General features: G+C 41.2%; 1 protein-coding gene across 3 annotated transcripts in view; it reads left to right on the top strand.

The window, feature by feature from the left end:
* The window catches only part of lrrc4ba (leucine rich repeat containing 4Ba), a 41,614-nt gene that overhangs the window by 15,529 nt on the left and 11,468 nt on the right, over positions 1 to 14,617 (top strand). For all 3 annotated transcript variants that reach the window (XM_037792731.1, XM_037792729.1, XM_037792730.1), the window contains one exon: positions 11,812 to 12,349. In XM_037792731.1, coding sequence (XP_037648659.1) covers positions 12,104 to 12,349 — 246 coding nt within the window. In that variant the 5' untranslated portion in view covers positions 11,812 to 12,103. The remainder of the gene's footprint in view (positions 1 to 11,811; positions 12,350 to 14,617) is intronic.

Raw genomic sequence — 14,617 nt, 5'->3', positions numbered from 1 at the left:
ATTGAACAGCCGTCTTTTTTTGTCCATGATAGCTAGCTAGTGACAAGTGAGAGCTGTTGTTATTATGGTTTGTCCATCTCAAGTAGCTTACCAGTAGATTATAAACCTAGATACTGTACAGGACAGGACAAGACGAGTGCCGGCTGAAGAATCTAAACAGTTATAGTTTCTTTGATAGGAGGTCTGAGATAGGAAACAGCCATGAGTTTAGGAATTGCTTCTGTAATAGGAAAGTAGGATTTTTCCTGTCTTTGAAGCTTACAGTAAGTTAAGAAATAACAACAGTTAGGATATGTTTCTGTAATGAGGCCCCAGATCCTGGTTTATTCTAAAAGTAAAAACACTTTGGAGTTTATAATCAAAAACTCACAATTAGTCTAAGTGATACTGAACCAAATTTACAGAAACCCCATCATGGTAGAAACGTTGGCGTTTTTCACACCTCTTTTTGTGTTTCTTTTAATTACTGTATTATTACTATTATTATACTGTTTTGTTTTGGGTTAGAAAATTGGCAACTGTGCTTTCAGACAATGTAGCCCAAATAAGGTAACAGACTCATATAGCGTCTGCAGCTAGTTAAGGGGTTAAATTGGAATATACAGTATTAGGTGAAATATGATTTGAATGTGACTTTAAATTGTTCCAGATATACTTCAGAGGGATTCATAAGATTGTATATCTGTACACAGGACTCTGCCTTACAGTAAAACATATCTCAGGATGCAGATAAATGCAGTGTTTGACATTGTAGCATTACATCCTTGCAGATACATATCTCTCCTTCAAAGCGCTTCAGGTTACAACGTAGCAGCCACTTAATGATATCAGCTATCAAACACAGATTGAGTCAATAGGTAGGCAGACTCAAATATGTTTCTCCATAAACCTATACTTGAGGGGAAATCACTGCTTGCAATAGGAGAAAAAAAATCAATATCAAGTACAATAGTGGTGTTTTCACCTGAATCTGGTAGCGTGCTGGCATTACACACCCCTGTCCTTAAATCCCTGTCGAGGGGGGAGTTATTGACTGGCATCATTGATTCACCTGTACTAACATCTAACGTCTGAATATTTCAATAACCTGGGGGGCTCCTTCCCCTGGGAGCCACACATGAATCAGGTATAACTGAGGCAACACAAAGGACGTTAGTACGCTATTAGTCACACTGCTTACAGTGTGTGTGTGTGCGTGGGCAAGTGACGTCAGGGCTTCATTCACCAGCAAGGCCAGCGCTCGTCCAGCTTTCTTTCAGTGCCATGGGGTGGGAGGGTAAACACAGCGGAGGAGGCCGGCAGACAAGACAGAGGGAAGGAAGTGTGGGGCTTCCTCTCTCCCATCCAGCACAATACCACACAGCGGCATCCCCCCCCCACCGCCTCACCCCCCCCATCACCACCACCCCCACTTAAAAACTATTCACAAGCACCTTCTGTCATAGCCCCATATTCCCACCCCCATCCCCCCCTCGCGATCATTAAAAAGAGAAAACCCTCTGCGTGACTCGGCTACTTCTGCAGAATAAAACTGCTTTTTTTTTTCTCCATTAAATCAGGGCTTCTGTGTCCTGATGCAGAATTTCCCTTTTCATTTTTTAAAAGCCCCCTGGTCTTTCATCCCAAAGTCAATTTTGCCTGGCGGTTAGTCAAATGCTTTAAATGTTTATAAGTGCCTGTGAAGAGTGTAAGCTTTAAGTGTGATAGACTACCCTGGGACCAGGACGGGGCTGAGTGTGAAGGAAAAATGAGGCTAGATGAGCAGACTGGGCTAGAAATTAATGCCTGTTGGTGGCAGACTGTGGAAGGTCTGGATGGGATTATAATGGGCTGATTATGGTGAAACTGTCTCTATGGCAGGATTACTATCTGACATGACTATAGAAAGATGCTGTAACAAATGAAATTAGTTTCATTGTATTATTTAAATTATTTAATATGTATTTAGGTTAGGTGGCACAGTTTATATTTAGTCTGGCCTCTGTACTGTATGTTATTCTGCATGAGCTGCTTTATTTCCTGGTTGGGACAAATCCGATATTGCAGGCTGAGTAAAGGGGGCGCCTGCCAAATGAAAATTTAGTGGTTGTTTTATGTTAACTAGCAGACACTGAGGGTATCATATTATCATATATCATATTATTATCATATTAGCGCTGATTTATCATGTCCTAAATTTGTCTGCGTCTTATGAGCTGTGCAGCATGGAGATCACACTTGTGATAGAGCAGCTCCGCCTCGGCCAAGGAAGGCCTGGAGAAATTAACGTCTGGGAAAGTGAAAGACCTCTCTGCAGCCTCTTACTTGATTGTATTGTGGTCAGTCATATTCCCTTCTAATAAGAAGCACTGAGATGAGACTGATTTGGTTTGGCGCTTTGTGTTCAAATGTAGTTCACTGGAGGGGCCAGCCTCTTTGGAAATCTGAATCACTTGAAGAAGTTGTGATTGAGCTGATGTGGTATTTAGAGGACGTTCGTCTGCTGGTCAAAGGACTTTTAAACGATGAGAAATCTGAAAACGTCTACGTCTCCCTGGTACTGTTGGATGTTGCATGCTAACACTTTAGCATTCACTAGCCTAGTATATATTGAGAGAGAGTAAGCTTTTGGCGCTATGAAAAGTGCTAAGACTGAGCTTTGAGCACTTTCAGTGCTAATTAACAAATAAAAGCAGCTATGATCAATATTTTATATTAACAATGGATCACATGACTACTTGTTTATGAAAGGGGTCACTCGTAATGACCGGCCCTGACTCCTACAACATTATGTTCCCACACAACTAAACGTCATCCTTAATTATGTTTTGAGGGAAATTTATTTTCTCCTGGATTATGGTTGCAGTTTTAAACAGCATTAAATACGTGATTATCGTTGTGAATTGAAACAAAACAAAACAAAAATGCTACAAAACTACTTTGTTATGTTTAGGGATCAAATTGGTTAGGTTTAGAACATCATAGTTTGGCTTAAAATAAGAATGTTTGTTACGTTATTTACATTACAGATGTAAATAAGTCAACATTGACTTTCACACGAGACACAAACAGGCCTGTTTGTCACTCTTGACAGTGTGGTTTTCGCTGCAGGAGGCAGCTGTTTTCAGTAAAAAAAAAAAAATAATGTACCTGCTCAGTAGCAAACAGCAGACAGACACAGTTAGAGACTAGCTGGTAAACATAGTGGAGCATTTAGCAGCTAAACACACAGATATTTTTCTCAGGAGCTGGTGGAGTCCAAAACAAAGCTACAAAGAAGAGTAAATCTTGGACTTGCCATGTGACCAGAAACACGACTCCAAATGAATGCTAATGTTGCTCCACATCTAATGGATGTGTAGATAAGCAACTGTTTGCTCACAAGTTCACCATATAAACTTAAATGTTGATAATGCAGCACAATCTCATCCCAACTTGTCACATATGGTCGTTTTGTCACGCCCCTCGGCGTCACAAAACCAACATAATTACCCTTGCCGCCACTTTAGGTTTAGGCGACAAAACCACTATAGTTGGGTTTAGGAAAGAACTACATGGTTGGGCTTTAAACTACTACGCTTGTAAAGTGAAAATGAAACTGAATGTTGTGAACACGGGACACAAACGAACAGCTGATTGTAACGTGAAAGTGAAACATAATGCACGGGACATGAATGGTTACCGGTTTCCTAGATTAAAGTCTTTCGCTCTTTAAAACACATCACCACAGTCACTCCTGGCACTTTTTCTGAGCATTCACATTGTGATTAATGGAAAGCTTGGTGCGTCTCATACTGAAGCTAATATGTGCAGTGGTATCAAACGCCGATGGCCGTGACAAAGCCTCAGTATTTGACGCCCTGCTCAGAACGGGCTGGATAATAAGTCTGTTGTTTCCTCTGCCCCCAAATAGTGAAAAAGTCAGTTTATTGCATTTAAACATTCACTGGGCTGCATATGTTTAGTAAAGTGAAAAGACTGAGCTTACATTATTTTCAGTGCAAATACACACTGAACATCCCTCCTATCACTCACATAGTGTATAAAACTGGATTGGCCAGGCACACAGTGAGTTGACCATTGAGATAGGCACCCAAAAATGTGTTGTAGTCCTAAAAATGGAGTTCAAAAAGAATCTCCACAAAGATAGGAGAGAGGGGATGATCCTCTGTTCGACACAGAGAACCACTTTTCCCGTGAGACTTCGCCCCCTAGTGATGCCTCAAGTGTCAAGACTGTGTCAGTTTGTGAGGAGACATCCTCTCGTCGCTGTTGGCGTTCATACTGAAGTGGGAAACAGAAGGGTTGGAGGGAACCAGGCAGAAGGTGGATCTGGGTTCTTACTCCTGCCCTCTTCATCACCCTCGCTACACCAACTCGCTGCCAGTTGTAACCAATTAGACCACAAGCATTGTTCCTCTTTACAGACATCTTGTGTGCTGCAAATTCTGCCAGATTGTTTCTGAATCGTTTTTTATTGGTATCTGTTATGTGGGCTGTTAAGGCCGATATTGATGCTGTTTAGATCGAAGCAGCCAATTTCCCTCAGAATTTTATTTTTCTCAGGGTGGTAAAGTCTCGGAAACAGCAGTTACAGTATAACATGGCGGGGCACTAAAAGAAACACAAGATAATAACAAAAATCTAACTGCTTTCTGTGGAATCTGATCATTAAATTCAGCCCAGATTAAGAGCTTCAGATGGTGTCGTTGAATCAATATTGATATTGTCCATCATATCAGACATGGATCAACGCCAGCTGAATTTTAATATATAAGTTAATTGATTAAACTGATTCAGTAAATCGAGTGAACCAGCAGCTGCCATGAAGCATAACATGTATCGCACATTGACAGAAGTATCAGCAGCTGTGGTACAGTAGGTAAACTAAAATCTGTCTTTGGTTATTATTTTAAATGACTTCCTGGTCTCAGAAATTGGGGTGTGTGAGAGCAGCATTGCCTTAAAGCCTCGCAGGCACAACCCTGGTTGGCGAGATGTCACCGCGATCAGGAAAGGTCATGGCTCTATTCCCACCGCACACAACCGGACATGATGAGCTTTTCTCTTTCATTTTTTTCTCGTTGGCTGCATGAGCTGCCATCTTGGTGTGTGCAGAGTCATTATTGATGTGCAGACAGGACGCTGGAGAGACGGAACGCACTCCTGTCTGTTCGACTCGCCGCTTGTTCGACTGTCAGCGCATCTTTCTGGTTCCCTCTCCGCCTGTTTCTCACTCTTTGTATCCGTTAGAGGAGTTTCCGTCTAACCATCTGCTGCACAGTCCATTCATGGTCAATACACTCAACTGGTGATCACTCGATTCTATTGGAGAAAGAAGCAAAATCCTCCTTATTCTGCTTCTTTTCCCACCCTCCACTCTTACAATGTGGTTCTGTGGTCACAGGTAGAGATGTACTTGAGGGTTAAATTATCCAAACTCAATTACCCAACCTTTAGAGGCTGACATAAATCTTTATGAAGTAAAAATTCACAGGAGGATACATCATTGCAGCTAGGATCAAAAACACAAAGAGGGTCTTTTAACCTCTTCAACCCTACGGAGCCTTTGGCGAGCCAAGCATACTGGGAAACCAAGCACGGATGCACAAAACCTGATTTGGAATTCCTGTCAAGATCCCAAAGATATCAAATATGTCAGACTGAATTACACTGAAGTACTGTATGTGTAAAATGATGCACGGGGCATTGAGAATTTTTCATCTGATAGAATCATACAGCTTTAAAAAATGGTCTTGAATTTTAATATTTTATAGAACAGAGAATATACTGTATATGTAATGCTGTCCATTGGTGTGGGAAAAATGTTTTATTCAACTTTGAAGCTACTCTTTGAAGCTCAAGGGAAAATTTAAGAGGAATACTGGGAACAATCTGGGTCGACGATTAAAGGGGGTAAAAAGCATGAATTATGTTTTTTCTTTCATTACATTTAAAGGACTATAACAGTAGTTTTGCATGTTTTATCCCATCCACTACCAACTTTTCATACTTTACATCCCAACCAACCATTCTGCAAGCCATGTACCATTTTCGAAATTTGATTGTTCCAAGACTCCACTGGTTTCCATTTATTTCCGTAGGAAAATCTTAGCTATTAGCAATACGCTCTTCAAACTTGTTTGAGTTAAAGTACGGTATGTAGTCCATCAATGCTACATTAAATTTCACATGAATGTTGTGAGGTAATGCAGTGCAGACTTTTCAAAACGATCTGAGCTTAGATTGCATTACAAATCAGTGATGATGTAACAGACAAGAATGAATGCAGACGTGATGTTCACTGTGATGGAAAACACAACATACGTTTTCATACAATAATTTATTTTCAATCTGAACAGAAATTAATGACAAATAATGGCTGTCTGGAGCTGTAGGAGAAAAAATTATTTCTCATACTTAAATTCTACATCTACACGATTCATCTTCCTCAATGAAAAATTCAGAATCAATGATTTATATATATTTTTTTAATACAACTCCTGCTGGGCACAAGTTGTCTTCTACTTCACTGAAAAGTTCGTTCTGAGTGTATGTTCACCAGAGTTTCCACATCAGTCAGTTATATTGATGTTCCAGTTGTTTGTACGCACATGTCTTAAACTGAGATTAAATGTGAGCACAGACAAACTTTCCTCCTTCAGCAGATGAATGTGAGAACAGCCTTCTGAGGGAAGCTCAAATATCCAAATGTTAATGAAGTGGACCAATTTAACTCAAACAGCGTTTCCCTAACCTAGTTAGTATACTAATAAGTATATACTGTATATACATGCACTTATTTTGACCCAAACCGTGATCATTCCCTGAAACCTAACCAAGTCGTTTTTGTGCCTAAATCTAACCAATCCTTAGAGGGCGGGTCCATTAGTTTTGGTTTTTATATCACTCTGTAGCTTCCCAGTGGTGTTCCTTATGTATTCATATTCAAACATTCAAATTTTGGTCGAGGTATGTTCTAAAACGTTTTACCTCCTGACGTAGGATACAGCATGATGACGTTGCTACATATACCCTTATCCATCGTTAGTGTGTTACCTACAGTAGATGGCGGTTAGCATGCTCCCTGTTTGGAGAAGCAGACAGGAGTATGAACTGCTGTTAGTTTAGATCCAAAAGTCACACAATAACAAGTAAACAAACTAACCGATCGAGGCAGCGGTGGACCGGCAAGTTCTATGTTCTGTGGGGTAAAATGACTGTTTTTGTCAAAGGAGTCTGGTGGCTTTGAAGAGAGCATAGATGTATATAATGTCTTTAGTTCCCTGTTGGAAAGGGCTGTCTGATGTAAAGGTAAAGTGGTCAAAATATTCTAAACATAGCGTAAACTTAAACTGATATCGATCGATGACATCGGTTTTGCTGCTGCCCTCGTCCACAGCAGTACATTTTTGTTTTGCTCCCATGCTGGTACTCCTGTCTGTTTCTCCAAACTGGGGGCGTGCCGACCGTCATCTACTGTAGATAATACACTGACTATAAGTACCTCATACAACCCCACTTCAAAACACCTGAACTATCCCTTTAATGCTACCTTACTTTGGTAACCTACGTCTCTGCTTTTTGCTAACGGCTGAGGGTGCGTTTCCATTTGAAAAACCCAGAAAAAAAGAACGCAGATGGAGTCGACCTTTAACCATAGTGTTGTCACATCATGCAACTTTGAAGGCACAGACAAACAATTTTGTCCTGCCGATAGAATCAGAAAACGCTTCTATGTGTCCCTCTAGGGAGCATGGACAAACAGCATATTTTGTTGTTTAATATGGAGGACTTGTTGCGTAGTAAGAAACTGATTGAGAAAATAGGTTGTCAGGGTCTTTAAGGAGCTAAAACACACTAGTATTGTCCTTTAATTTTCTTTTATTTCTTTTTTTACTTACCAGAATGTCAGTTTACTTACCTTACATGTTGCCATTGGATTATCACTCATAGGAGAGATGACCCTGACCTTTGCTCTGGTGATTTGTGGTTGCTTGTCATTTCTGGCGACACACAGGACAAATTAAAGTGCATTCACCTTCACTGTAAATCACAGCAGCATCGTCGTCATCAGTGCTCAAAGCAGTGATGCGGCCCGCTGTAATGCAGCCTCATGGTTGCAGGAGTGTTGATGTCACTCACACTCATGTCTGGTTCGTGCCATTTTGTATACGAGTGTGTATAGGGTGCTAATGAGGGCGGAGGAGGCGGAGGAGAGGGGTGCATGTGGAATTGGTGGGATACAGCTGGACGGAGTGGGAGACTGTGGTGAATAGGTAACCATGGTAACTCTGTTGGCTAAGATTTGAATGCAGAGAGAGAGCAAAAAGGGGGAAAGGAAGCTGCAGTGTGTTTGTGTGCAGTGGAAGGAGAATGAGGTGGGGGTTAAGGGTTAATATGCATCATTGTAGCAGGTTAATCTTTCATCAAACTGCGAGGTCAATGCAGCGTTTACCCCCGCCACTGGACACTACAGTGTGCAGGGGGGTAAATGGAGGTCCAGGAAATTAGTAGTAGTAGGGCGGAAGGAGGTGTAAGGCAGCTAAGAGAGGAGGAGGGAGGAGGAGGAGGGGGTTTGAATGAGTTCTCAAAAGAGTTCGCAGAGAGGAAGAGAGTGTTCCTACTTTTATAGAAGGAGATGGGAGATAGGGGGGAGGAAGATATCAAGGGAGATGGAGAATGGAAGAAGAGCGAGAGGATGAGGAGGGAGAGTTACAGGTAGAGACTATTGTAACATGTGGATAGTGATAGCAGTGAGGTAGGATACAAGCAACCAGCCTCCAACCAGCTGTCAGCTCCAACTAGTCTCAGTCTCCTCTATGGACTCTCGCTCACCACCTCAACCCAACATCTGAGCTACCATCTTAACCTCAGCCTCAGCCTCCACCGGCTCGCCTTTTTTTTTTTTTCTTCTTTTTTTTTTGCACCTTTCGACTCTGCTCAGACGCTGTCTACCTGAAATAGCTCTGGCACTTAGTTCTCGCTGGCAAGAAAAAAAAAGAGGAAAAAAAAAAGGTGGCTGGAAATTAAAATACATAAAAAGGTGAGAGTCGATCCAAAAATAACACTTGAGTGCCTCTTTATCCGTCGCTGCCGCCATCTGTGTCGGGATACAGATGAGGAGCAGTTGCAGGGCAGCACCATCCGCTGTCCCTGATCACTGTTGCATCGTTGCCTGGTGTTGCAGTTGCTGTTGATGTTGCAGTTGTTGCTGTTGCAGTTGTTGCTGTTGCAATTGTTGCTGTTGTTGCAGTTGCCGTCCTACTACACTGGTGTCCTGTTCTGTCTGATCAGAGATGCTGCTGCCGATATGATTTATCATAGTGTCCTTGTGTGTGTTTTAATGTCATTGAACTACTGCGTACGCATTATTGATCAATCTCGCCCCCACCCATCCAGCCCTACCTCTCCTCCTTCACTCTCTCTCTTCGTCTACATCTCCACCTGTTTCATATTCTTCCCTCTGTATTGTCTTTTGCCTCCATCTCTCCGTCGCGCTCTGTTTTATATGCGTCTCTGTGTTGTCATTCCCCTCCCTCCATCTCTGTCTGTTTTATATTCATCTCTCTATCCAGCCCCTCTCCCTTCCTCCCCTCTTTCTCTCTCTCTCTCTCTCACTGAGCGAGAGATTATTAATATTAATGTGTCTCTTCTTCTCTCTCTCTCTCTCTCTATTTTCCCTCTTTCACTTTTCTTTGTCTTTCTTTTACTACTGATCTCTTTTCTGCTCTTCCCACTATTTATACCTCTCTCTGAGTCTTTATCCCTCATCATCTCTTTCACTCAACCTCCCCATCTCCATCTCTCTCTCTTTCTCTCTCTCTCTCTCTCTCTCTCTCTCTCTCCGGCCCGCTCTCTGCAGCTGTTCAGTATTCATCTATTACTGTAGTGTTGATAATTCCCTTCTCTGCCTGCAGCCATACAGTCATCTATCAGATTAATAATCCTTCTCCCCTTCTCATTCTCTGTCTCTCTTTCTTCCCCCCTGTCTCCTTTCTTACTGTGCCAAGTGAGGATGCTCAGCGTGTCAAATGAGTTTGCGTGTCAGAGTCCCATCATTACAACCATCATCATTAATAACCGTATCTAGATTGCTGGATGCCCTTATTAAGGTTATTCAGGTCTAAATAACCTGCAGAGGCAAAGAGGCTCTGTGCCTCTCCAGGCTGGTGGAGCCTGACTTGAGCTGGCCATCTATTAGTGTTAATGTAGACTGCACCATTCACTACCATTCTCCAGCCCCTAGAGCATGCAATGCTGTGCTCGTACAGGAATGGAATTACCATTTTAGTCCCACCACCGCGTCTATGCTGCTTACTGGATTCAGTCTCTTATTGTGTCCAAGGTTTGGGACTTGATTCGATGAGTATGAGTTTAGTTAAAGGTGCTGAGAATAGCATGTTCAAACATCAATATATCATAGTTGTATTAATTGTTATACCTTGGTATAATTAGCGTTAACAAATGAGAGTATTGCTGAGATGATTGGAAGTCTCTATCTCACACTAGGGGTGTTATTAATGCTTCTCAAAATCAAGACCACATGTCCCATAAACCCTGTTGCTTCCTGTCACTGAGCTTTTTTTTTGTACTGAAGAGGAAGTTCTTTTTTCTTTCACCCCTTCCACCATCTGCCATTGCAAGAAAGCATTCATTTGCACTGGGAGAACGGTCAATTCCCCATAAAATCCAACATTGTTTCACACTTTGTAAACAGGGAATTGTAGTTTTAATTGATTGTATGATTGAATTTGACTGTATTTTGTTCAGCAGATCACACCCATGACTTTTAATGGTTATCTTTCTATTTATATTTATTGCATGTGGAGATTATTGTGTTGAACATATGTGCATCACATACGTCTTACTTCCTCTATCTTTTAAAAACCTAGTTAGTGCTGAAACTATTAGCTGATAATGAATTAATCATTTAAATACAAATTATACGTGTTCTAATCAAAGCTTTACAAATGTTGTGCTTATTTCTTTCATATTGTGTAAATTTACTTCTACTGGGCAAATGTCATTATTTTTAGACATTTTATTGTATCCAGGTAACGAAAATCAGCTCCTGCTCACTGTCAACACTTATAGCCTAGTTCATTTGTTGAATAGCTACATTATTTAATAAAGTTAGTGTCTGGTTGAGCTCATTTTTTGTTAATTGGACTCTTGGATCACTTATTCTCCTATATGTACATGTCTGAGTACAGGACTGCAAAAATAATTTGATTGACTATATGATTAATCGATCAATTAAATTGTTTTTGGATGATTAAAATAATTCCTAATTTCTAAACCAAGTGCAATTTTCCATTGAAAATCTGCCTTACATGGGAACCTAGAGTGGAACTAAACGTGACTGTTTCAGCGTGTGTGATGGTGCTCATTTGTTAACAACAGTTATACCATGTTTAAAAAATGAATGTCTCTCTTTCATTCATGTTTTCATGTTAAATGCAGTCATGTAAAGAAGGAAATACCATGTTGTCCTACTTTTGATTCCATGTTTCCACATTTCCGCACCACCTCCTTGAACCATTAATTACAGAAATCGGCTTCCACCTGCCCTGGGTGTAAGGATTTGATTTCTGACAAAATGTCTGCTCAGGGATTATGTGGGATTTGATATGAGCAGTGACACAGAAGTTCTAATGCTTCTCAAAGACAACCCCTCCCATGATAAGCTATATACTGTAGATGTCTACCTATTATTTGTTCTATTCATTCTCTGTTGGTGGAAACACGAAGCGCAGTCTGTGTTCTATCTTTAATATCTGCTCTCTCCCTCTCCCTCTCTTTGTCTCTCTCTCTTTTGTTCTTCCACAGTAACTCCTGGATTCTTCTCACTTCACAAAAAGCCTCACTCAAATCCCCAGACAACACGAGAAAAAAAGGGAATAACATCTGTTTATCTGCATATTTCTATGTTCAAAAAACAAGAGGAGAAAACACAGAGATCGACAGAGGACAAAAGACATCTCAGAGGATGCGGAATTAGAAAGAACAAATTGCCACTGGAGGACCAAAGGGAAAATAAACCTCTTCTCGCAAATCCACCAGCGTGGAGTCACCTCACCTGTACCTTCGGATTAAAGAGCAGGGTCATGTCCCAGTTGCCATGCGCATCGCCACGCTGACCTGCCTTCCCGGCCCTTCCCCCTTCCTCTTTCTATTGGCCCAGCTGCTACTGCGGCTCCTCCTCCCTGGGCCGGAGTTGGTGGGAGCCGCCTCCTCCTGCCCCTCCCTCTGCACCTGCTCCAACCAGGCCAGCCGAGTCATCTGCACCAGGCAAAACCTGGAGGAGGTGCCCGAAAGCATATCAGTCAACACAAGATACCTCAACCTGCAGGAGAACTCGATACAGGTAAATATTGGCTAGAGGGAACTCACTCATCAGGTCAAATCATGTCATGTCAATGTTGATTTGTGTCGTGCATTTTACTTTGCATGAAAATGCATGACAAAAGTTTTGTATATAAATATCATAGAGGCACATAATATACAGCATATAACCCACCTTTTAGTCCCCCAAAATAAATACATTTGTATTATTAATCACTGTAATTTGCAACAGGTGATTTAATTTAATGGTTATATGTATATATATATATATATTTTATCTGCTGGTTGTTCCTCATATAATGAAGACTGACTGGAGGTCATGGCTCGTTTTTAATTACAACTACATCACAGCATAAATGACACAAACAAAAACAAACATTTTCAGCACCTGGCCTAGACATCTTAATACATGTTATTTATTTTCATCTATTATCATTGTTCCTATTTATATAGTTATTGATGAAAAAGACAAATTAACAGGTGGAAATGAAGATACAAAGGGCACAAAAACTGATGGTTATGTGTATGCATTATTTTTTTTGCCCATAATAAGACGGAACATTTGCTTTTGCATGCCAGTTGTGGATGTCAGGATTGACTTGTTGATGCAGGTTGTCTCTTGGAAACTTTAGCTTTGAGAAAAGACAGAAACGTAAACGGCAATAATGGTAGAAAAAGGCACTTAAGCCTCCGCTGAACTGAGGGAATATTTTATGAATTGAAAGCAAGGCATATTTCCATGACACCGTGCTGCCTTTTGTATGCATTACCAATTTATCTTGAGTCCCTAGACAGCGTTATGTGGCTTTACAGCTGCAAGGGAAGATCATTTAACCACAGACCATCGATACAAAGCACATGAATCTCTACAGTTATAAACAGAGTGGGTTGGTTTTACTCTTTGCAGCAGCATCTGAAGTAATTGGATCCATCGTCATGTTGCTGACAGTGCTTTGTTCTTTTGTGATTTTAAATTCATTTCCACTACATTTTATCTCATCTAATGAAAAGCAACGAGTATCCTAAACATTGTTAAAATAGTCCGGTGCACCTCTCATCATGTCTGTTTGTTGGACAGAGATGCCCTTTTTCTCCTAGAGAAAACATCTTATTAAACATTATGTGACGTTAACGGAGCATAAATGGGACATTTTGCCACATGGTTTGGTATATGGGGTTTTAAGAGATGCTGTTCACATGAAAGACAAATTTAAGAAATAATAACGATATTCGTTGCATTTCGTTTTTAGCCTACAAATTCCGATTCGGTTTGTTGTATCCTGCAGCCCCACTTGAAATGATTAAAAATCTAAAAATGTTTTAACACCTGAAGGCATCCTAGATTCTCTGGCTTATTTTTTCCTTCACTGAGTACCCTGAGAGTAAAGCCTTGACAGCTCCCACCCCCTCTTAACATCTCCTCCCCTCCCTCTCTCTCCCCCCTCTTTGCCTATCGCCCCCTCCCGCTCCTGCTCTACATACAGAAGAGGCAGTGGCCTGACTCCAGGAGTCTCCGTGTGTCTCACAGAGGGCTTTGGCCACACATATCTCAAACAATCAGAGATTTAAGGGGCTTTTAGTCGTGCTCACTGGCTGTGTGTCTTTGCCTTCTCGCCAACTGAGCTCCAGTTGGGCCGCATCGATGCTAGTGTGTGCCGTCCAGGGCCTGTGGCGCCCATGTTTTTCAGAATCATGTCTTCCAACAGAGAAAACATATCTATTGGTTGTTCATTTGTAAAATCGATTAAAGAAAGATGTCACACAGAACGTTTAGACAGTTTTAAAAATGTATTAATATATCTAATTGTTTTGTCTACCGTGGTGATTTGTGGCGACGGTAGTCCAACACTGATAAACAGCTAATTATCAAGGGATTATAATGTGTCAGAAGAAAGTCCCCTGAGTCTCACTGAGACAACAGTGTGAAAAGCACTTTAGTGTCTGGAGCAGGCACTGAAATAAGGGCAGGGTAAGGAATAGGACAGGGTTTACAGTAAGTTCACCATAGTGCTTAGAGATGAAGTCCAGTGTTAAACCCTGCTTTTGCTTGTTGAATATAAGCATTGAACTACAAATTAAAGGTGCAATGTGTAAGATTTGGCCAGAATTTTAGTTTAAAGCATTCAAAACATGAACTAACCTTATCAACAGAATGTGAAGAGGTTACAGTGTTGATGTTATGTCAGAGACATCTATGTACTGAGTTGCAGAGGTATCTACTGAAATGAGCATGCTAACCAGCCACCCCTGGCCCGTCCTTTCTTGTAATACCACTTGTTTCATTTCCCGC

The sequence above is a fragment of the Sebastes umbrosus genome, chromosome 14 (assembly GCF_015220745.1).
Source record: "Sebastes umbrosus isolate fSebUmb1 chromosome 14, fSebUmb1.pri, whole genome shotgun sequence".
In the NCBI taxonomy this organism is placed as follows: Eukaryota; Metazoa; Chordata; class Actinopteri; order Perciformes; family Sebastidae; genus Sebastes; species Sebastes umbrosus.
The sequence above is the reverse complement of the archived record's forward strand: the minus strand, read 5'-3'. Positions and strand labels throughout refer to the sequence as shown.